The sequence below is a fragment of the Scomber scombrus genome, chromosome 7 (genome assembly GCF_963691925.1).
Source record: "Scomber scombrus chromosome 7, fScoSco1.1, whole genome shotgun sequence".
NCBI classification, from domain to species: Eukaryota; Metazoa; Chordata; class Actinopteri; order Scombriformes; family Scombridae; genus Scomber; species Scomber scombrus.
The window spans coordinates 29,374,147-29,398,281 of NC_084976.1; the positions used below are offsets into that span (position 1 = coordinate 29,374,147).

The following is a 24,135-nucleotide window of genomic DNA, read 5'->3' on the forward strand; positions in this document are numbered from 1 at the left end:
TCCCAAATGAACATCATACTGCATTGAAGAAGGCTTTAAACTAGCGATTGAGACCATAAACACATTTTGAAAACGTTTACTGAGGTTAGAAATCAAGTGAGAAGTTGGTGAATTCTCCATTGACTTGTATAGAGACGGAAGTCCTTTTGACACCAAAACGGTCGCCCCCTGGTGGCCTCTTGATAGAATGCAGTTTTAAGTTACTTCCACGTTGGCATCATTTCAGAGGACCGGAACTCCTTGTCTGGTTCTGATTGCAGTTTTCCACTTTCAGTCTGGTTCTAGCTGTGCAAAACACCCAGATATGCTGATTTTTTTAAGCTAACAAATATCTTCTCAGCATTCCTTTTATCTTCCCTTATCATTCTTTTTTTATAATAATAATAATAATAATAATAATAATAATGCATTTTATTTAAAGGCGCCTTTCAAAGCACTCAAGGACACCTTACAAAGCACATAAAACACAACAACAGTACATCAAACAATATAAATCAGGTAACATTTAATGCAAAGATAAAGAATAAATATGAATGTGACTATAAAGTGCATCAGTACAACAAATAAACAAGAACGTGATTGCATAGCTAGTGTGAGACAGAGTATGCCGCTCTGAATAGGTGCGTTTTCAGGCGGGATTTAAAGGTGGAGACAGAGTCCGAAGTGCAAATGTCTGGTGGGAGAGAGTTCCTGAGGCGGGGGGCAGATCGGCTGAAGGCTCTTGACCCCATGATGGTAGTTAAGTTGGCAGAGGAGGCTCGGAGTTCGGGAAGGTGTGTAGATAGAGATATGATGGTGCCAGGTTGTGAAGGATCTTGTAAGTGAGGAGTAGAATCTTAAAGTCAATGCAATGTTTTTTTATGAACTAAGAGCAATGTAGAAAACATTGAAGTAGAAACAGGGTGGAGGTTTTCTAGCACAACTCCACCTACTTCCAAGATACATGGAGAAGGGGGAAAAAATGTCCAAAGAAGTCAAAGCTGCAGCAACACTTGCAGTATAGTATTGCCTCAGTCATCTTCAAACACATTACAAGCAGTATTTATATAGGGTATTGAAAAAATGTGCCAATTATGTGCAACCAGATATGTATCAGCCAATGGTTAATCTACCAAGGTGGGTCGGTGATTTCAGGCCAATTATCATCCAAGACAGGCAGGGAGGCAAGAGGAGCATCCGATAAGAACATGAGTGAAAAATATTGAAGTTCTCATGTTTAACTGTCTCTAGCTGCAGCATGGAGCACATTAAACCAATTTTCCCAACTTTCACAAAGTCCAATATATAACTTGGCTAATATCTCTTTACTGAGCTTTCTCTAAGCTTGGTGTCTGTACTTGGACACAGATAATTTGTTGGAGAAAGGACTCCTCACTCTCTAACACCACTCCACAGCCGCAAGTGGGGAAACAATCTGATCACGTCATTTTCAGTAGCTGCAATCTCCCCAAACACACACACACACACACACTCACACACACAGAGCAGCAATACTGTGAACCATAACATATCAGTAATTTAAGCATATCCACTTTAATGGTTCAGAATCAGGGCACACGCAGTATTTTGGAGGAAGTAGGTCACGACAAATAAGGTGTGTGAGAGTAAGTAGGCTACAAGCTGCAGTGCTTCATCCTTTTCAACTAACAAAAGTTGATTACAGAGCTAAATAAGTCCTTTTGAATTTTTGTTATTTATAAGTTTAGTGACATAAAAAGGTTACAATCTAAACCCAGAATGCATTCAATGATATCAAACCTCAACCCCACGACTTCTGCCGTCAGCTGATAGTGGTTTTATCAGCACTAATGCAGCACTAGCATAACTGAGCATTATCTCTGTGACTGTAAGAATGTTTCTACTTATTTTTCCATCCTACAGTAATATTCAAATTTGCAAATTTAGAACACACTCATCCTGCATTTCCCTTGGACCCATTTTCCAAATTGAGCATCTGTGTTTACCCACTCTACTCCCTGCCTCTTCACAATGCACCGTCATGTTGGAAATAAGGCATCAGCGCCAGCATGTTTGTCACACGTCTCTTCTTCTTCTTGTCTCCCACAGAGCCCCATTTCCTCCACGCTATTGAGTACGGGAACTACGTGTACTTCTTCTTCAGTGAAATCGCAGTGGAGTACACCACTCTTGGCAAGGTGAGAGGCTCGTAGTGTTTCTTTAAACGGACCAGACGCTCGCCACACTTGTGGGTTTGGTGAGTGTCTGGTTCGGTGAGTGGAAGGAAGTTGGACGACATTATTTGTTGCCATTGTATTCAAACTGCAAAATCTGTGTTTTTATTTATTTGGCAGTGGTGCTGCGATAGAAAGAGGGGTGAGGGAAGAGAGTGAGTCACGGTGCAAGTACCTCTTCCTCTTCTCTGCCCAGCTGGCCGCCTCAGTGATGCTCGTTGTCTGTATTTTTTGTCGATCTGCGTCCAGCTCGAGCTGAAGTTGCTGCTGCTGCTGCTGTTTCTGGCAGGCTGGACGCAGACTGATAAAACACAGGAAGCACAGCTGACACGAGGCTGCCAGCTGGGGACAGAGGAGGAGGAGGATAAACCTGTACCATGACTCACTGTTCCCTAATGCCTCCTTTTACATCTTCCTCTCTCGTTGTTCTCCTCACCCCCTCGCTCCTATCGAACCATTACCGCCATTTCCTTGAGCCCCCCATTAAACCAGACAAAAACAACATGTTTTATGAGTCACAATCATCACCTGTGAGGGATTTCTGCTTCATGTGCCCTCCAGGTGGTTTTCTCCAGAGTCGCACGTGTTTGTAAGAACGACAACGGCGGTTCTCCGAGGGTACTGGAACGTTACTGGACGTCGTTCCTCAAAGCCCGGCTGAACTGCTCCGTCCCCGGCGACTCCTTCTTCTACTTTGACGTGCTGCAGTCGCTGACCAACGTGCTGCAGATCAACCACAGGCCGGCCGTGCTCGGAGTCTTCACCACACAGGCGAACAGGTCAGTGAGGCCAGACTGAGGACTGAAATTGAGGTGGAGTCAGGAAATGTAGTAATACTAGGGGGTGTAACGGCACACAAACTGGTACATATTGGTATGTACCTCAGTTTTTGGGGTCATGATTCAGTATGATTTTAATACAGTAGAAAATAAGAGATGTCGGAGCATATTCTAACAATAATGTTTTACTTCGTCAGTGTTATTGAGTTATGAGTCTCTCATTTGTCATTCTGATGGCAGCAACACTACAGGGTAACCAGGGGTAACCAGGGTGACGAGGCTACCATGCCTAAGCCAGCTAGCATATATCCACAGGCAGTTAATGTAGATGTCTGTATGTAACTACGGTTTCAGGTATTCTGGTAATGTCTTCTTCTTTTGTGTCTGCTTGAACAGCATCACCGGCTCGGCAGTCTGTGCTTTCTACATGGACGACATAGAGAAGGCCTTCAGCGGCAAATTCAAAGAGCAGAGGAACAGTGAGTCAGCGTGGACGCCCGTTCCAGAGGAGCAGGTCCCAAAACCGAGGTAAGAGACGCATCTTTAAATAGCTTATCTGTCACTTTCTATGAATATGTTTTTTTCTGTCTTTGACTATGGAGGTTTTTTTTCCAGCTGCTGTTGTTATTGTTCTGCACATCTCCTAAAATAAGAAAAAAAACAGCAGCCAAACAAGACACCTGTTTTTCCTTCTTGATCATCCCCAAAAACAAACAGCTGCCACTGTTTTTTTACATCTCTACCCATGGAACTAAATTCATCCCTTTTTTTTTTTTTTCTTAACTGCTGCTATTGCTGTAACAAGAGAATTTCCCCAGTGGGGGATTAATAAAGTCTTTGTTATCTTATCTTACAGGCCGGGCTGCTGCGCTGGCGAAGGCTCAGCAGCCGCCTACAAGTCGTCCACCACATTCCCCGACGACACGCTGACTTTCATCAAGTCGTACCCTCTCATGGACGAGTCGGTCCCCTCGGTCAACGACAGACCTTACTTCACCCGCACCACCAGCAGGTACGGGATTTATTTATTTAATGAAAGGATGGATGATGAAATTATTAGCTTTTACAGTACTGCATAAATCCTTTACTGATAGATCTTTTGAACTTTTGAGAAGGAACAAAAAAACCAGCTCATCGTGTGTTTTGGTCCTAAATCTTTCATCAGTTAACCTTTGTGTCGTCCTCCCGGGTCAAATTGACCCCGTCTGTTTTGACTGTTCCTTCTTTCCTCCCTTCCTTCCTTCCGGCTGTCCTTCCTCCATCCCTCCTTCTCTCTTTCTTTCCTTCCTCTGTTTTTCTTCCCTTCCTTCTTTCCTTCTTCCATCCCCCTTTCTCCTTCCTCCCTCCCTCCTTCTTTACTTCCATCCCTCCTTCCTCCCTCCTTCCTTCTCTTTCTTTCCTCCCCCCACCTTCCTCCCTACCTCTTTTCCTTTCTCCCTCCCTCCTACCTTCCTTCCTTCCTTCTTTCCTCCATCCTTCCTTCCTCCTTTCCTCCCTTCCTTCTTTCCTTCCTTCCTTCCTTCTTCCCTCCTTCTTCCTCCCTTCCTTCCTCCTTTCCTTTCCTCCCTTACTTCTTTCCTTCCTTCCTTCCTTACTTCTTTCCTCCCTTCCTACCTTCTTCCCTGCTTCTTCCTCCCTTCCTGTCTCCTTTCCTTCCTTCTTTCCTTCCTCCCTCCTTTCCTTCCTTCTTCCTCCCTTCCTTCCTTCCTCCCTCCTTTCCTTCCTTCTTCCTCCCTTCCTTACTTCCTCCCTCCTTTCCTTCCTTTTTCCTCCCTTCCTTCCTTGACTCGAGAACAACAGGAGGGTTAAACCTTATTTATAGGAACATAAACACTCAGTTTAAGCTAAAAGTTTGACAGGAGTAACTTAGCTCATGTACGATAGTCCCAGGTGTCAAATAGTCCCTCCGTCTATGGCAGAACTTTTTTTATAGTTCATGAACTATCAATGCTGAGCTTGCACGTCTGAACGTTGCAGATTAGTCAAACATAGACGCTGCAGCAACTACAACTTGTGTACCACTTCATTCACAAAATGTGGAAGTACTTGGTGCTACTAATATAGTATCAGTATCAGTATTAGGAGAAGAGGTGGATGGAACATTTCTCACTTGTGTTAAACCTCACAGGAAGCTATGAGACGGAAAGTTGAGAGAAAATACCAGGGCCAGTTTTTTGTTTTTTTTATAGTTGGTATGCAGGTATTATTTTCTCTCTTGTATAGCAACATAATGTAGCGGCAGTGTTCCCACACTCTGAGCTGTGATTGGTATTGAAGAGTGAGCTCAGGTGGAACACACAACCTTGTCCCTCATTAAAACCCATCGGATTTATTCAATGGTCGATCTTTTCCCACATCAAAGACAAGCCGCATGGGGACGGCATCTTCCTCGAGCGCTGACTCGACCTACACATGCTCCTCCACAGTCACTGGTGTGTGTGTTGTGACATTTGAGAATCCAGTGATATCAAATGATGATGGGGTGAATGTTGAATCTGTGATAAGTGTCACAAGTGTTTCAGACAGCAGCGCGTAAACCTCAGACATGGATATACACACAGAAGATATACATCAGCCTGAGACACACACACACATGTTTGGACATTTACATAAACTTACATTCATTTTACCACCAAATCATGACCTCACCTTAACCACTGTACCAAAAATCAGGCTTTTCCATATATCACTGCTTTTGTCCTCAATTGGACAAACCGTCCCCTAATAACTGTGTCCCCAGAAGTAGCCTAAAACAGACCACACACACACACACACACACACACACACACACACACACACACACACACACACACACACACACACAGTATACTGGAGCCTGCTCCATGCCTCCTGAAGCAGAGCCAGGCTGACAGCCAGCCAGACACTGCAGTGGCTCCACACAGGGGAAACATGCGCCGCTACACATCTGGCGCCAAAAACATCACATCTGCCTCGTCTTTCCCCAGAGAGGGGCTAGATAAATGAAATCGAACCACAAGTGCATCACGCAATACTGCTCGAGTCTGTGTAGGGACGTGCCAGGCGAGTCCATGTGGGTAAACACACCAGCTTCTGTGGGACAATCTGGAGGGGACCGAGGGAGAAGTGAGGGCACAGGAGGCTCTGCTGGTGTCCTTTGTAGAAGAAACTAAGAAGGAATGCGATGCCAAAAAACATACTGGGCTTATTTAAGTAAATCTGTTTGTTTAAATCTCAGGGTCAAAGTTGCAGGCAGAGAAAATGATTAAGTAAAGCTTATCCCTACGTCAACAACCACTGGACTCAAGGTGCCCTTCAGCACGGCTCTTAATCCGCAGCTGCTCCAATGGAGCTCGCATTAGACAACTGTGGTGATACTGGGCAGCTCCCAGGTGTGACTGTGTACAGCTGGATGAATATTAAGCCAGCATGATGCTCAAAGTAAAGCAGCAGTTCTCACTGGATGTCCACATAATTACAAAGAGGAAATAGAAAACATGATTTAAAAAGAGAACAGCTAAACAACCTTGGGGGTGAATTTCATTTTCATTGTCATTTGAAAGGTGAATTTTGAAACTCAGTGTTTGAAAGCTTGAAATCTAATACAAAAGATTTTTTGCGAATTGAAATTAAAGCTTGCATAATGTTGTGATAGGCTATAAAATAAAAAGACCTGCAAGCATTTTGTATTTGGGTTTTCCTTCTTCACAGCTGCAGCTCTCTTTTTACAGTTCCTCCAACACATTTTCAGAGTTTCAAATTTGCCACTGTGTTTTTCCGAGTGTATTTGTTTGCTTTGCAGGTTTGAAATCGTATAAATGGTGATCTGAAAACTGACGCGCTCATGTTGTGGTGGTGGTGGGGGGGGGGGACAAAAGTTTTTAAAAGGTTGAGACTTGAGTTATCGAAATCTTTATTTTGCACATTTGCAGACTTGTTATTTCCGAGCTTGAGTTTTCAACACCTACTATTCATTGATCTGCCCACACAGGTGCGAGCTTGTGAGTCAGGTGATTTCTGTCAGCTCTGGTCTGAAACCCCTGAAACAGACTGTCTGAGGAAAGAAAGGCAGGATCCTGGATGTAGGGCATTTGCCTATTGTTGTTAACCTATTGTTTGCTTTCTGCTGAAGTAGAGTCCAATCAAATATCGTATGCACCGGGTTAGGTGGGATTGGCAGACTGTTCCGCCAATGACTGAGATGCACAAGATCCACAACAGGATGTATGAACGTCTTTGCTGTCTGGCTGTACCTGAGCAGCACCTCTGGCAGCCATGGACATTAAATCAAACCTACAGTAGATAAGATAAAGCTAGCTAGCTAGTCCACTAAGTTAACAGCTTAGCATAGTTAACTTTAACTTCAACTATCACCGCCACAGCAGCAGTGTTTTCTCTTTGTTAGCTGCTTAACAAACACCTGCATGTATTTATACTGTGTCCTGCTCCGAGGCATTTCTCCTGGCACTATGCCGTTATATTATTTTTTGCAATTATTTGCCTCTGAATCTATTGATATTCTGATTTCTGAATTCATTATTTAATAACTCAGAATATGGTTAGGGTGTCTTTTGAACAATGGAAATTATTTATTAGTCTAAATGTTTCAGGGAAAATTTTAATTATGTAACTCATATCAAACCTGACGCTCAGGAACAAATTATATATTATGTGAAATATAAATGTGTTTCTCGCTGACAGACACAATAAAAGTCAACAGGGGAAATAACACATCGTGAAAAGAGATTTTTTTATTTTCAATCTTCAATAAATAAAGGAAGTTGTTTATTTTATGGTTGTTTTGGTGATCAGACACAATTAGCAGATGTTTAACTAGAGGGGGAATCGGAAAACAAATAAAACATGGGAAGTAATGCACTTGAGTTTAATCTGTAATCAGTCTACACTTAATGCTGTGTTGTGTTGAATCAGTTCGATCAGCTGCAGCTTCTAATCAATATCTGATATCAAGGGCCGACTGGTTAAAAGCTGTCATGTATCCTCGCTCATAGCTCCTCAGAGATTCCTCCTGGTTCCTCGATAATCCAAACTTTTTCCCAACCTGGAATACAAACTAATACACCACTAGAAACTGTCAAAACGAGAGCTGCAACGTTGAATAAGGAAAAGTCAAATACAAAATAATGTTGAGTTAGAAATTGGAAATTTTCTTCCAGCCTATCAAAACATTACGCAAGCCTTCAAAAGAAGCTATTTTATCAGATTTCAAGCTTTCAAAGCTTTTTTTCACTTTCCAAATATGACACGATATTCATCCCATAAACAACATGAAGGATGGATCAATTGAATGGCTGTGGGTGGATGGATGAATTTTAAAGGATGAAGGGGGATTAAAGGATATGTAGGCGATGGAGGGAAGGGACTGGTGGGTTGGTAGATGGAAGTGATTGATTGCACACTGATGCTTTATACAATGAGCTCAACGTTCGCCCACTGTTTGTTTTGTTTACCGTGGGAAATTGACTTTGACAAAACAAAACAATGTTAACTATGCTAACTAGCGCATTTTGGCACCGTCAGCCCCCGTCTTAAGTTACGGCAGTTTTTGAAGAGAAACTGTCGGCTTCGTTTTAGCAGATCTTTATTGGAAATGAGATTCATTAAATCAATGTTTCTCTACTTTCTTTTCCACAAACATCAATTTATTTGGCATTGTTGTGTTTCTAATTTCCTTTCCTTCCTTTCGTTTCTCTCTTTTTTTTAATATATTGCAGGTTCAAGTTGACCCAGATAGCAGTGGATACATCAGCAGGGCCGTACAAGAACTACACCGTTGTTTTCCTGGGTTCAGACAACGGTCATGTGTTAAAGATCCTTGCCAGCACCGAGGGAACCAACGCTTCCTTCAGCACCCAACTCCTGGAGGACATTGACGTCTACAACCCCAACAAGTCAGACAATCTCTCTTCTTTTTTTTTATTAACTGTGTTTGCATCTGTTTTAAACTCTCCATCTTTTTCCTTTTTTATTGTATTTCTTTAAGTCTTTTTGTTTGTTCATTCTCATTTTATTTCTTTCGCTGACTTTTTCTCTGATCTTTTTTTTTTTGTTTTGTTATCGCCTTCCTTGCTTTTTCTCCTCATCTCTGTGTTCTGCCTTGATCTGTCCTGCCCACCCATTCTTTGGTCTATTGTAACACTTTGCATCACCCTGTATAGCTCAAGGGTATAGGGTTTTTTTTTTGTTTTTTTTCTTCCTAGTGTCTTCTTTTGTTTTCTGACTGCACAGCTTGAAATGTGTATCTGCATGGAGTTGGATTCACAGCTGGCTCTCTGTATAATTTTCAGACTGCGCCGAAATTGAAAATGTGTGATTGTGACAGTCGGTGTTATTCTGTGTTCCTAGATGCAACGTGCGGGGCGAGGACAGGAGGGTGCTGGGTCTCGAGCTGGATCGGGATCATCATGCGTTGTTCGTGGCCTTCTCCAGCTGTGTGATCCGTGTGCCGCTCAGCCGCTGCTCGGACTACACCACCTGCAAGAAGTGAGTGACCTTTATTAAAACCATAGACTGTATATAAAATGGACGCAACATCCGTGACGTCACCCATTGGTTTGTGGATTGCTGCTTGGAAGCAGTATCGGATCTGAGCAGCGCCATCTTGAAAATTTCAGGTGCATGCTGGGTAAAAAAAAAACACGGATTCTACTTATATGGGCATCAGGAGGGGCATGAGGCGCCCTCCTGAACCTGTGAACCAATCAACCTGTCAATCACGACGTAGCCACGCCCTAATGCATACCCTGCTTTATCGTCAAATATAAAATCAGGGAGGCCAAAACTTCCCAAATGAACATCATACTGCATTGAAGAAGGCTTTAAACTAGCGATTGAGACCATAAACACATTTTGAAAACGTTTACTGAGGTTATAAATCAAGTGAGAAGTTGGTGAATTCTCCATTGACTTGTATAGAGGCGGAAGTCCTTTTGACACCAAAACGGTCGCCCCCTGGTGGCCTTTTGATAGAATGCAGTTTTAAATTACTTCCGCGTTCGCATCATTTCAGACGACCCGAACTCCCTGCCTGATTAAAACAAGGAGTTGATTAGCAATTTAACACCTACACACATCGGTGGCCATTAGTGCTGGTAGACAACAGCAGATTGTTTATGGTTGGGTGTAAAGAAGTTTTAAGTATCTCAGGATCTTGTTCATTAATTTGTCCAGAGTCGGTTTGTAGGTGCGAGTGTTTTTTAATTTCTCCATTTTTAACAGTTGATCTACTTTTCAACTCTCAACTATGGTCATGAGCTTTGGGTAAGGCTGTGTGACGTTTAAAAAATTATGATACCAATACCAATCCAAATATCCTTAAAGTGATACCGATACCAAATGAGTACTTAATTCAATACCCATTAACACATTTAGGTCTCTGTCTTTTATCCGGTGTAACAGGCGTGTAGTGTCGCCACACTTTAGAGCGTTTAGGAGGCATCTTGGCTGCTGAACTGCTAAGCGCGCTAACTCAATTTCACCACGACTTCACCACCACAGACGGCTTGTAGCTGCTGTGGCAATGGACCAATCACATGTCGCATTCAATCGAAGAACACTTGCATTGATTGGCTGTGAAAGATTCCATACAAATAGCTCTGGGTGCAAAAAAGGGTCGATTGCAGGTATCATTTGACGGGAGATGTTTCGATACTACTTGGTACCGATTTATTACAGTCGATACTTTAAAGTTATCGAAAATACCGATACCCAGCCCTAGCTTTGGGTTGTTGGATGTGCCCGAAATGAGTCTCTTTGCAGTGTGGCTGGGCTCAGCTTTAGAGATATGATGAGGATTTGGACATCCAAAAGGAGGTGTGTTCCAAGTGGAAACATCCGGCGTTATGTCACTTTTAGATAAGTCAGCTGAGATGGTTCAGTGTCTGATCAGGATGTCTCCTGGATGTTAGAGACCTCAGGCAAACCCACAGTACGCTGAAGGAATACTTACTTAGCTTGCTGCCACAGCACCCTGAACTCAGATAAGCCTCCAAAAAAAGAAGGAGAGATAAAATGGATTTATTTAAAACTTTAGGACTTTGGGACTGCTGGTAGCATGGCAATTTGAAGATGTCAATATGGGCTCTGTGAACTTGAGATCTTCTCTATTTTCAGACAATGATTAAACAATGAAATTATTGTTAGAAAAATCAATATATAAAATATTAGGTTACTGTCCTAAGCCTGGCAAACACTAGTCTTCTATTTCAAGATCAGTTCAGTCAAGTGAAAAATTTTGAAAAAAATGAAAATCCAATCAATAGAAAAATGGAGCAAATGGAGTTTTATTCAGGATACCAAAGAGTGCGGACATTGTCACATTTGAAAGAAATCAAAACTTCAAGTAGATTTTCCTGCAGTCTTTAGAAGGAAATAGGCAAAAAATTATACAGTTGAAAAGAAATGAATCTTTAAAAAAATATTTTAAATATGCAGAAAAATGGTCAAAGGTCACAAAAACACCACCTTGAAGAGTGAGACAGCCCAGAAACACGACATGGTTTAAGAGTTTCACTACCAGGTTTACTCCATTTAGGTAGAATCAATTTTCCACTGCAGCCACCAATTTAAGAAATGTGTCCTCTCACGACACTGTTAGAGGCTTTTGGACAAAGGCGAGTACCAAATAGCAGATGTTATGGTGTTATCTGCCTGGTTCATGGAGTTGGTTGGGCCCACTTTCCCCCAAAAAAGCACTCTGAGGTTATTTGTGGTGTTGGCAGGTCAGTGAGAGTAAGACGAAACGGAGCAGTGAGGATGTATGGTGGGCCTGCCACATAAGAAATGCTGTGGTTACAAGCAAGGTTGAACATTTTTATTGGCCGATTCTGAATCTGATTCCTGCCTGACATTCATGTTTGAGTGTAAGTGATCCCATGTTTTTTATACAACTTTAATAAGAGGTATTTAAGTGTGCAATTTGGAGAATTATAGTTTTATATCCCGGGGGGTTTACAGTTGGCATGATAGATGATGCTAACTGCTACCTGGCTAAGGCAGAAATGGGAATAAGAAAGTTTCGTAAGTAATGGAGTACTCACAATTTGTGTTCCTTCTTCTCAAACCTAAAAGTTAGATACTTTTTTGGTTTATGTTTCAGTATTTTTGCAATAAATCAGGTTACTCAGAGGAAGTCTGTATTAAAATGTCTCCCCAACTCCTAGCCAAACAAATATTGGAAGCACAACATATTTATCTTAAAGGTTCCCTGTAGAGTTTGTAACCTCTAGTGCAGCTATGGAGCAGGTTTTTATGATTGGGTTCCCATTGTTGTGTGCATTGTACAAGACGAAGCACATGCACACATATGCACACGTGTGACACAATACAGTCATATCAATAGTTTCACACTATTCCACTGATGTAAAGGTGGCTGAAATGCACTGAGAAACACATCTGTGCACCAGCAAAGGCAGAGCAGAAGAAGAATGCAAGCTTAGTCATCATGAATATAAATAAAATCCTTTCAAAAAATCTGTTTGGCAAATGTTTTATGAGGAAGGAAATGGATTCAACACATTTGTACACAGTTGTGTTGCAGGTTTGATGGCTGGTTTGGTTGTTAGAGGACAGGATCTGTAGAGAGAATGCACAATTTTTCATTACGCTCCTTCTTAAAGATTGAGAGGGACTCTGAGGATTGATTGGGGCTTGGTTCCCATCATTGGGGAACTACAAGAGAGAAGAGTCTGGCTTGCAATTTAGGGTCTTGTTGTGGTGGTGGTACCAGATGCCTTTTCATTGGTAGAGCATGAGCGGGAGGGAGTGTAGACCTGAAGTCCAGGTAGGCAGGAGCCCTTTTAGTTGCGGCGTGACTTGTCTGTTTTGGGGTAGTTGAAGACCAGATGTGCCACTGCGTTCTGGATCATCTGCAGAGGCCAGTAATCCAATACTCAATATGTGTTAATAAAAAGAGCTTGTACCAGGAGTTGTGCTGCAAGCTCAGACAGGCAAGGGTCTAATCTTCCTGATGTTGTACAAGGAAAAAGGTTAGCTGGTCATCATTCAAGACACCCGAAATTTCTGTTAGACCTGACGGGCATGAGTTAGGGCAGATTTGAGCTGGATATTGATCTGTTTTTTGTATAGAGTGACGAGGAGCTCAGTCTTAGGAAGGTTAAGCCGAAGGTTGCGTTTCTTTATTACCAACAGAAGAGCAGTCTTCGTAGAGTGACCCCTCAGTGTTTTTGACAGGAAGGGTAGGAGTGAAACCAGACTGTATGCTTAAATGTTAGTAGGGGAACACTCCCATTGTGAGTCAGGAATTGATGATGTGTGTTCGACTATGAGGTTAAACGCAGACCAAATGGTTTGTGGGAGGTTTGATGGTATTCGGTCCAAAATATTCAGAGGTGGAAACGCACTTATTCAGGGGTCTGGAGGCTACTTTATGTTGCGGTTAAGTTTTAGCTGGACCTTGGATGGAATTACGTTGAAAACAAGGATACATGTAACCATCTTTCCCAGTACTTACTCCAAGAATCTGCTGGAGAGAAGAAGCGGAGAAAGTCATGGTTTCTGTAATATTTTACCGAGTAGGGGAAACCAGAGTGCTCATTTACATGAAATTTAAGTCACTGCAAAAGCCAAATTTAAGCTCGTAACTTATGTCCGTGTGAACACATTTACTCTTAATTTAACACCCTTTGGTTTTCTACTGTTGGTTGGACACAGTAAAGTAAAATTCTTAAGCAATGACTTTAGAAAACAACCCTTAAAAGTAATTAATAGATTATGAAAATAATCATTAGTTAAAGGCCTGCACCACTGTTGTGTGTAAATTATGTAAATGGTGCAAAGTAAACCTTCTAAAGAACTGCAGTCAAGAGGTTGAAATTGCTTTTAAAGCAAGTTTATGAGCAGAGAGCACCAGAGCCTTCAACCATCTCTCTTTGTCTGCAGCCTTTTGTTTGCAGGCAATGTTTTACCTCCAGCTAATGTACTTACTCCCCAGCTTCTGATTCTATTTTTGGGGCTGTGAGGAAACGCTGGCCCCATGCATCTCCCCCTTTTTTAAATGTCCTCCGACCCCACAACCAGAGAAAGGATTTCTCTTCAGCTCCACCAGGGAATTCATATACACCCATAGCATGCTAACCCCTCATTGCAAAGGCCTGGAGAAGCTCTCAACATCGTTTAGTCATAAATTGGATCCAGCTGATTGGCCAACAGCCAACAGTAGTGACCGCCATCTCTTTTTTATTTTTTCTGAAGCTGGAGGAGAGAGAGGAGAAAAACAAGGAATAGGAGAAAATGGTTAGGGGTCTGTCTTCCCTAAGCTTACAGGCTTCTACATCCCCAGAACCTTTTCTAGAGACTAGAACTACAGCACACCTCATCCTCGGATTAGGGGCCCCGTAAGCCTCATCAGCACTGGCCAGGAGGTCAGGTTTCTGCCGCCATATCCTCCTTTGCCACACCAATGAATCCGTCTCCCTCCAAATGAGATTTACTCTGTTTTCTGCTTCCATTTTCTCCATTTCTGCATGTCTCTCACTCTTGGCTTGTTTATCTCTCCTGCTCCCTACCTGTATCCTGCATAGTCAGGTTTCTTCTTTTCTTTTTTTTACTGGAGGCCCTTCTGCCAATATTAGGTTTCAGAAATACTCTTTTTTGAACGGCCATGAGGAAATGTAAGAAGTGAGAGTTTTATTAAGAAAAAATACAATAAAAGGGAAGAAGAGGCCCCAAACCCTGACAATCTGTAGAGCCAGGGATTTTTAACTCTGGTGAAAACAACATGTCTAAAGATTCATTTATATGTTCACTGTCACCTACTTTATTCAACATTTCTGACTCATGTTAAGATTACACATCATCAATGGCTTAACTGATCATTTTAGTTTATTATGACACATCATAATATGGTACTCATCAAGAAAACTGCTGTTGATTTGGAAACTTGGTGAAACACAATGATTCACAAAGATCAAACAGGTTGTAAGCAACAGCAGATTTCATTAACATCTGTGTTTGGAGGTAAAACCAGGTTAATTGTTTACATGTTTAAGTCACTGCAAAAGTCGACTGTAAGCTGGTAACTTAAGTGCATGTGAACATAGTAACTGTAAATGTATTACTCTTTGGTTTAGACCTGTTGGTTGGACAGAGCAACTATTTAAAGATGTCATTATTGACTATACAATATTGAGAATTTCAGAGTTCATTCTTAATATCTTGAGGGGGGAAAGAAACCTTTAAAAGTAACAAGTCTATTATGAAAACAATGATTAGTTGCAGCATTAAAAAACAAGTTGTGTAATCATTAATTTAACACCACCGCTGTTGTGTTTAAATCTGTAAATGGTACAAAGTAAACCCTGAAAAGAACTGCTGTCAAGAGGCTGAAATTACTTTTAAAGCAAGTTTATGAGCAGACAGAAAGCCCCGAGGAAGAGTGCTCGGCTTTGAAAGCAATTTGACATAGTGGCCAAACTGTGTAATTACGTCACATGATGCTATTGGGCTTAGAAAGACTTTCCCCCATAGTTTTACATGGTGAAAGAGATGACTGTAAACCAGTGGACACATTTCTTTGAGTGCCTCAACTCCTGCAAAATCACTCATTATTAGAATTCGATCTATTAAATCCAAGTTTTATCTCCATTCAAGTTATTTAGAAACAGGAAAATAGAGGTCAGGAAGTTTCTACTGAGCATGCTCCATGGACTCATTGGGCCAATACAGCATGCACAATATTTATTTACTGCAGGAAGTGGCTTTTTTGGCTTCATGCACCACTGAAAAAACTTTCATAGGACTTGAGCGGAGTCCCGCCTCCAACACTGTATCCAATTCTCATTATACATCCATCCTTTTGTTTGCAGGCGATGTTTTCCAGCTAATGTACTTACTCCCCAGCTTCTGATTCTATTTTTGGGGCTGTGAGGAAACGCTGGCCCCATGCATCTTCCTACCTTTTCTAAATGTTCTCCAAACCCCTTTTAACCAGAGGAAGGATTTCTCTTCAGCTCCACCAGGGAATATAAATACACCCATAGCATGCTAACCCCTCATTGCAAAGACCTGGAGAAGCTCTCTATATCGTTTAGTCATAAATTGGATCCAGCTGATTGGCCAACAGCCAACAGTAGTGGCCGCCATCTTTTTGTTTTTTCTGAAGCTGGAGGAGAGAGAGGAGAAAAAGAAGAAATAGGAATTAAAAGGATAGGTTCTGTCTTACCTAAGCTTACAGGCTTCTACATCCCCCAGAACCTTTTCTAGAGACTAGAACTACAGCACACCTCATCCTGGGATTAGGGGCCCCGTAAGCCTCATCAGCACTGGCCAGGAGGTCAGGTTTCTGCCGCCATATCCTCCTTCGCCACACCGATGAATCCGTCTCCCTCCAAATGAGATTTACTCTGTTTTCTGTCTCTTTCCTCTCAGTCTTCACATGTCTCTCATTCTTGGTTTGTTTTTCTCTCTCTCTCTCTCTCTCTCTCTCTCTCTCTCTCTCTCTCTCTCTCTCTCTCTCTCTCTCTCTCCCTCTCTCTCTCTCTCTCTCTCTCCCCCCACCCCCCCTCCCTCCTGCTCCCTACCTGTATCCTGCATCGTCAGGTTTCTTTTTTTTACTGGAGGCCCTTCTGCCAATATTAGGTTTCAGAAAATGTTCTTTTTTGAACGGCCATGAGGAAATGTAAGAAGGAGGGAGTTTTAATAATAAAAACACAATAAAAGGGTAGAAGAGGCCCCAAACCCTGAAAATCTGTAGAGCCAGGGACTTTCAACTACAGTGGAGATGTCTTTTTTCTTCCTCACATGAACAGTTTCAGGTGAATAACATGTCTACGATACATTAATGTATATTATTTTGACTGTCACCTACTTTATTTAGCATTTCTTTCTCATTTTAAGATTACACATCATCAATCAAATTGTCTTATTTTTGTATCTTTGGCCACAATTTCTGCAAGTTATGATGACTTTGCACTCATCAAAGTGACTTTTCAATAGACATGACAAGAAACCCAACCAGTCACGATGATCACATATGTTTTAAGCAACACCAGATTATATTAATCTATTTATTTGGATGTAACACTGAAGCTAAAACACCTAAAATGTCAGTGATCATCTTTCATTGTGCAGGAAAACAATGTGTGCACATAACTAAACTGTGATGGACAGTTTGGATATTAATTTTACTTCACAGCATTATGGCCACCAGTGTGAAAATAAGATCCAGTTTCTCATAAACATGAAGAAACTTTCTCATTTGTGTGTGAATAACTAAAAGATTTATGATAAATCTGAACTCTGCAAAGCAAATGTAGCATAACAACAAACATCTGCCTCAATGAAAGCTGTGATAGTCATTTTCGAATTTCTTAAAATAGCAACTTTGTGTTTAGTTGTTCACCAGCATCAGTTTAAACATCTCCACTCACTCCAGTCAGTGTTGTGTTTTCCTCCCGATGTTTGCTATAAATGACAACTGGAAGTTATGAGCCTGGGCCTCAGAAGCTGGATAAATCCAGCCGCTCCCCCTCTGCAGCTAATGGATGTTCCTTACACAGCGCGGCCGCAGTCGAACATACACAACCATGTGTTCATCATAGCATGACAAAATACGAGCAAGATGGCGGATGAGAAGTCTGCAGGTTTAAAGAATGATGAGGGAAACACATAAACATGTCGTATATAAACTTTACTTATGAGGAAAAACGTCAAACAAAAATGGAATGACTTAACTTTGCAGCTCTTACCAAAACCACACCTAGACCTGACTTTGCTCTCCCCCCCCCCCCCCCCCCCCCCAAGTGCTTTAGTCAAGGAAAAGAGAGGCAGACTGCAGAGAGAGAGATGCTTCTATACCTTATGGCTGTTGCATGAATAATGTATTAAAGCTACACTATGCAGTGTCACATATTGGCAGCCACACACAGCACTGAGAGTCATTTTAGGGCCTTAATACCCAGAAGTCCTCAGCTAGTCTACAATGCTTTTAGAGAGAGGGGAAAAAACCGTTCATAAGTATTTATTCAGCACAACAGTCCAGCAGTAAAAAAAACAGTGTGGTGTAGTTTCAGTTTTTGATTGATTGTTGTAACATATGACAGAGTTTAGCTGAATTTCACAGACTTCAAATCTCAAGTCTGACAACTTTAGACTGAACTTCACAGACTTGGAAAAAGCCTCGAAAAGCTTTGACCTTAACACAAGTAACTTTCGCCTTTTGACACGACATGACTTGATCCCTTCACTTGTTTGTATGTTGTCTCCAGTTTCTTGATGGATCTGCTACGTTTCTGATGTGCTTGGGTCTTGCGTCGTTGTAATTGTGCCTTAAAGTCCATGTAAAGTCAATTCATTGATTTACTGGTTTAAATGGTTACAGAAAACATGTGAAAAGGCTAATAACTATGCAGTACTGAATTGTGGAGATAGAGCCTTAAACTGTGTCTCACCCTCTCATTTTTCCTGATTTTCTGAGCCTGCAAAAAAGGGCGTCTCCGTGACGCTGTGGCGTACCTGCGTTACCTTGGTCCCTCCCCTACTTTATAAGACCGAGAGTCCGCTATCCTCAGTGGTTAACCTGCCTAGTTAGCAGCAGAAAGCTCTCGGACCTAGCGTCCATGTTTCTGGTAGAGGTGGTGACTTTGATTGACAGGTGACACTTGGTAGGGGGCGGGGCTTCAGCGGACTAGGCGGGCACTCCCACAGCGTTTGGGAGAAGAGAAATAGGCTGACTTTTACACAACTTTGAAGCCTAATTTCATATATTTGGCGATTTTTTTAATCATTCAAATTTGGCAGGGTTGTTAACAACACACTTTGTGGTATGTCAAACTCAGAACACATATTTATTCTTACTTTACACAGACTTTAAAGAGTGATTCAACCAAGAAATTCAAAGATCAAGCCACTGAAAGTTAGGATGTAAGAAGTAAGGGGGGAATGTAGCAGTAAGGGGCCAAAACACGCCTCTTTATTGGCCTGTTATTTTTCTTAACGTCAAGTTGAATCATCACCTTTTTGACAGTCAGAAAGTATCTGAGCTTCACCACCTGTCTCTATACTGAATGACTTTTGCATTATTATTATTATTACAAATCATTACTATTATTATTATTCTTGCCTTCACAAGAAAAATGACAGCACAGTTCATTTGTGAAAAGGTCCAAAACATCTTACCGCATGCTTATGTTTACTAGGCAAGGTGCGTGAATCATGAGGCGTCTGTCAGGAGCAAAGCAGGATGTTGTAGACGTTATTAAAGAGCCTCAAACTGAGCATGAGTTTCTGAGATCGGAGCGTACGGACGGGTAGACATGGTGTCAGACTTTGACACAGAAATCACAGTTTTGGAAGATGCTGACAAATTACGTTCTGCAGGTAGGAGCGTATTTTGGTTGACTTGTAAGTTAGTCCCTGTAAGTTAGTCTGGATTGTTTACATATGTCAGACACATTTACAGGTGAGGACTTGGTGGGTGTTTTTCTTGTTATTTCTATAAAACAACAATTGGCAGAAGAAAACTATGGTAAAATAAAAATAGAGATATCTTGCCTGCTGTGACTTTATTCATAAATACTTACCTCTGGAGTGTGTGGTTGATACTTTGACATATAGACAAATGTGTGCATTTAAATACAGTTCCCTTACTGCAGGCGTAGGACGGCGAATAGTTCCTCTTGATTTCTCTGCGTACTGTAAGAATGACACGCTGATCTGCTCTCAGTGGGATTTCTCTCTAATGTTTACAGACTGAGGGTGAAGGTGGTGTAACACCTGCTCGCTCAGTTCAGACAGTAAATAATTTTACATATTTAAAATCACAGGGGTCCTCATTAAAACTCGATAAAACTTGTTCCTCGGCTGCCATAGAGGGTTTTGGTTTGACACGGAGCTGCACCCAGCTGTACCGCCAGCAATCCGCAGACGATTCTTTTTGTTTGTTTGCTTTCATTCCCGATGGTGATATCTGAAAGAACAAGCTAAAACGCCTCTTATGTAATTGTAGATAGGCAGCAGGTAAACACACTAGTCTTTGGTGTGTCCTGTGTATTTTATGCTCATTATGTCGGAGCCGGGTGAATAGCGCTGACCTGCGAAGCGTAAGAAAAAAATCATCTTAATTCTCTCACTGACACCAGTGTTGTTTCGCAGCTGTACAGTCTTAGGATAAAGGCCACAAGGATCACGCAACTCATTTCAGAGTGAAAGGATTTAAAACCACAGACTTTAAATCCAGCATGAGGCAAGAGACACTGACAGCAGATCAGGGGAAAAGTTTAATCAACAAAACAGACATGTCTCTGAGTCTCAAAGTACCGAAAGTTGTGAATCAGCTGGGAGTTTAAACTGTAGGGGAAAGTGACTAATGATGGTGGATGGTGGTTAATGCTGAATTCCTTAAAAAGAGGAAGTAAATAGTCTCAAGTACAGTTAATAGGAGCAGGTGATCGACTCGTCTGCTCACTGTTAACATGAGACCGGTGCATAAACTCAAAGAAAGGTCATTTACAGCTTATCAGCATGTTGACAGCACTATGATGGCTTTAGTGACCCGGAGTGGTCCTCACTTAAAGGTGCAGTCCATATTTAAAGAATTTGGTCACGAGTCAAACCAGACAGGGAGTCCCGGTCCTCTGAAATGAGGCCAACGCGGAAGTAACTTAAAACGGCTTTCTATCAAAAGGCCACCAGGGGGCGACCATTTCGGTGTCAAAAGGACTTCCGTCTATACAAGTGAATGGAGAATTCACCAACTTCTCACTTGATTTCTAACCTCAGTAAACGTTTTCAAAATGTGTTTATGGTCTCAATCGCTAGTTTAAAGCCTTCTTCAATGCAGTATGATGTTCATTTGGGACATTTTGGCCTCCCTGATTTTATATGTGACGATAAAGCAGGGTATGCATTAGGGCGTGGCTACGTCGTGATTGACAGGTTGATTGGTTCACAGGTTCAGGAGGGCGCCTCATGCTCCTCCTGATGCCCATATAAGTAGAATCCGTGTTTTTATTTTTCCCAGCATGCAACGGAAATGTTCAAGATGGCGCTGCTCAGATCCGAAACTATTGGCTTCCGAGCAGCAGTCCACAAACCAATGGGTGACGTCACGGATGTTACGTCCATTATATATACAGTCTATGGTCAAAAACACAAGATTGGAAGCTGCTACAATTCACTGACTGATTGACAGATCTTAGACAGGGTCAGGCTGGACGGAGTTATTCTCTGTTAGTTATCATCATTAAATACCATGAAAAGACCAAAACCGACGTCTCTTGGTACTTTCTGATGTCTTTATCTGTGACGTTCATTTATTCCTGCAAAAGTACTAACATATAAAATAAAATGGCTCAACTCGGGATTAAAGTTTAATCAAACGCTTCTCAAACAGGGCTAATGGCTGCATTCGTTGGACCATTTTCCGCCACAGATTAATACATTGAACACTAGAGACTAGACTAGAGATTAGGACCACAATAAATTGATATTGCATGATAAAGTGAGCTCACATAATTTAATAACGTGGATTTAGTTAGGTTTATTCTTCTGTTTTCTCAGGCTGATGAAAGTTTGTTTACCTCAGTTTTTACTTTCTAGACACAAAAGACCGACTTTTTCAATTATTTTCAATTGAGAAACACAAAAAGTTAAACTCTTCAATTATATGGGAGTAAATGTTGTTGTTTTTTTAAATTTATATGGTCAAAACAATTATTGGATTGGGACTTTAAAGCCTGTAAGAGAGTTTTTAATCCTTTCAAGACATTCGATTCAAGTTCGAAAACAAAACAAGTCCACAGTTTTATCTCTAATCAAAAACTAATCTAATTGTGATCTCGCCGCTGTCTCCTTATATAATCATCTGCATTCATCTCTGTTATGAAGACTGCAGCAGTGTTGGGATACTTGTTAGTCAGTGTTTGCAAACTGTGTTAGCAAACGTTGGTAATTACATTTTTTTTTCATAGAATCTTGCAGAAGCAATAATGTGCATTGTAAAAAAAAAAAAAAAAAAGTAAAATGTCCAATATGTATTATCAAGTCATAAAAAGGATGTAGCTACACAGTATTTAAATCCCACACGTTCGTGCTGCTGCAGATACTGTCAACTAATCACTTTATTTGCATAAAAACAAGATTATAGGAGTCGGATGAAGAGTCGCAGTTAAGATATAAAGATTAATTCTGCGAGTTCACAATAATGCCGCTTTTGTTTTTGTCAATTAGAGACGCTTGGTAAATAGGTCTAATCACAACACTTTAATGATATAATGTGATGGAGGTTTGTTTGTGTGTTTGACCTCTCTGGCTTAAACTCATGAAAAAGCTAATTTTCACATATGATTCACACCTGAGATTCATTTCTCACCCTCCATGTTAATGCCGCAGTATGTGGCAATGTGGAGAAATGTGACGAGTTGCCTCATCTTTACTCTTGCTGCTCTCTAGACTTCTTTCCATCACTGATCTCCTTCCTGTCTCTCTCTCCGTTTGTCTCTCTATCACAGGAGCTGTTTGTCTTCACGGGACCCTTACTGCATTTGGCTCAAGTCGGGTAGCTGTGCCACAGTCTCACCTGGATTCAAGTAAGTCACACACTAACACACAGTGGGTAATAAAGTCGGGGGATTCTGTTCTTACCCAGTTTAGATTTTAAGAGGCGGCCGAAAGCTCTCAGCAATAGCGTCCATGTTTAGGGTAGAAGTGGTGACTTTGATTGACAGGTGACACTCAGTAGGGGGCGGGGCTTCAGCGAACTCGGCGGGAACGCCCACAGAGGTGGTGACTTTGATTGACAGGTGACACTAAGTAGGGGGCGGGGCTTCAGAGAACTCGGCGGGAACGCCCACAGAGGTGGTGACTTTGATTGACAGGTGACACTCAGTAGGGGGCGGGGCTTCAGCAAACTCGGCCCACAGCGTTTGGGAGCAGAGACAGAGGCTGATTTTTAGACAACTTTGAAGCCTAATTTCACATATTTAGCGATTTTTTTTTTTAATCGTTTCAGGTTCTTCAGGAATGTTGACTTTGAAATTGGTAAAAGGGTCAGTGACAAATAAGGGTTGGCAAGACCATTTTTAATAATGTATATTTTATTGAGCATCAATGATACAAGGAATGTAGATAAGAATACAACATATAGGACCAATCCTTGGAACAATGCTCGCATATTATTTTCATTATTTTCTACCCTTGTTTGCACCATTTTTTAACCAAAAGTAAGACTGAATGATCCTGAAAATGTCAAATGGTGTAACCACAAAAGAATGATAAATATTACATATTTTATCACCTACAGTGTATTTAAGTGGACTAATACTAATAATGACTTAATTTAAAACTTGTAAATGTTTCCTGATCTCCATGGTTACCAGATGAAATGTAATATTTAGAACAATTGTATTCCATTACCTTTATTTAATATAAAAAGTTATAATGTAAGATCATGCCAAACTAGTTGATATGGTGTTTTATTGACAATTTACTGTTTTTAAGCAAGTTGAATTATTTGGTACAACGTTTTTATGGTTACACCACTTAGACATTTTTGCCATAATCCTCTAATATATTCTCTCTAAATGGATTAAAAGCAGAAATTTGATGCTGGGTCCACAAAAAAAAGTTATTTATACATTTATTTTGAAATGTTTACCTTTTTAAATTTGACTAAACCACAATAACACAAAAAAACGTACCTGCTAGAATATCACTTATTCTTCTTTATGTGTTGCTCTGAAGCGTTGAGAATTAATACATTTGATGTTTTTAGTGTTAGGAGAACAATCCACATCTGGGCTATAAACATTCCCCCTTTTCAACATTTTTAAATTTAAATTGACGTATGTATTTCGAACCAGAGTCACGCTGGTGTTTATTTCAGCACAGTTGTTATTGTCTTATTTGTGTACGTATGGGGAACAATAACAGTGTTTTACAGCGACTTCATCACCTGCTTGTCTTATGAAATAAAAGCAAGTCTGTGGAGCAGATACAACACAACACACTCGACAGCAAAACAGCAAATGTTCAGCGGGGGTTTTTAATGCCCAGCGAAAGGTACCGAAGCTCACATAAAGTCAGATTAGTGTCTGACGGCTAAGTATCAACGTTTCCACTTGACTGAGTCGCAGCTGCCAAACTCTTCTTCTTGCATTACACAAGGTCATTGTCGGGGGGGGTTAAGTGAGTGATAAACTAATTTCCAT

At 41.2% G+C, this 24,135-nt stretch overlaps 1 protein-coding gene across 1 annotated transcript in view; it reads left to right on the plus strand.

The window, feature by feature from the left end:
• The window catches only part of sema6e (sema domain, transmembrane domain (TM), and cytoplasmic domain, (semaphorin) 6E), a 110,871-nt gene that overhangs the window by 48,444 nt on the left and 38,292 nt on the right, over positions 1-24,135 (plus strand). Inside the window, exons 9-15 of the mRNA XM_062423349.1 lie at positions 2,068-2,156; positions 2,754-2,971; positions 3,368-3,499; positions 3,828-3,983; positions 8,686-8,862; positions 9,317-9,454; positions 22,438-22,515. Coding sequence (XP_062279333.1) covers positions 2,068-2,156; positions 2,754-2,971; positions 3,368-3,499; positions 3,828-3,983; positions 8,686-8,862; positions 9,317-9,454; positions 22,438-22,515 — 988 coding nt within the window. The remainder of the gene's footprint in view (positions 1-2,067; positions 2,157-2,753; positions 2,972-3,367; positions 3,500-3,827; positions 3,984-8,685; positions 8,863-9,316; positions 9,455-22,437; positions 22,516-24,135) is intronic.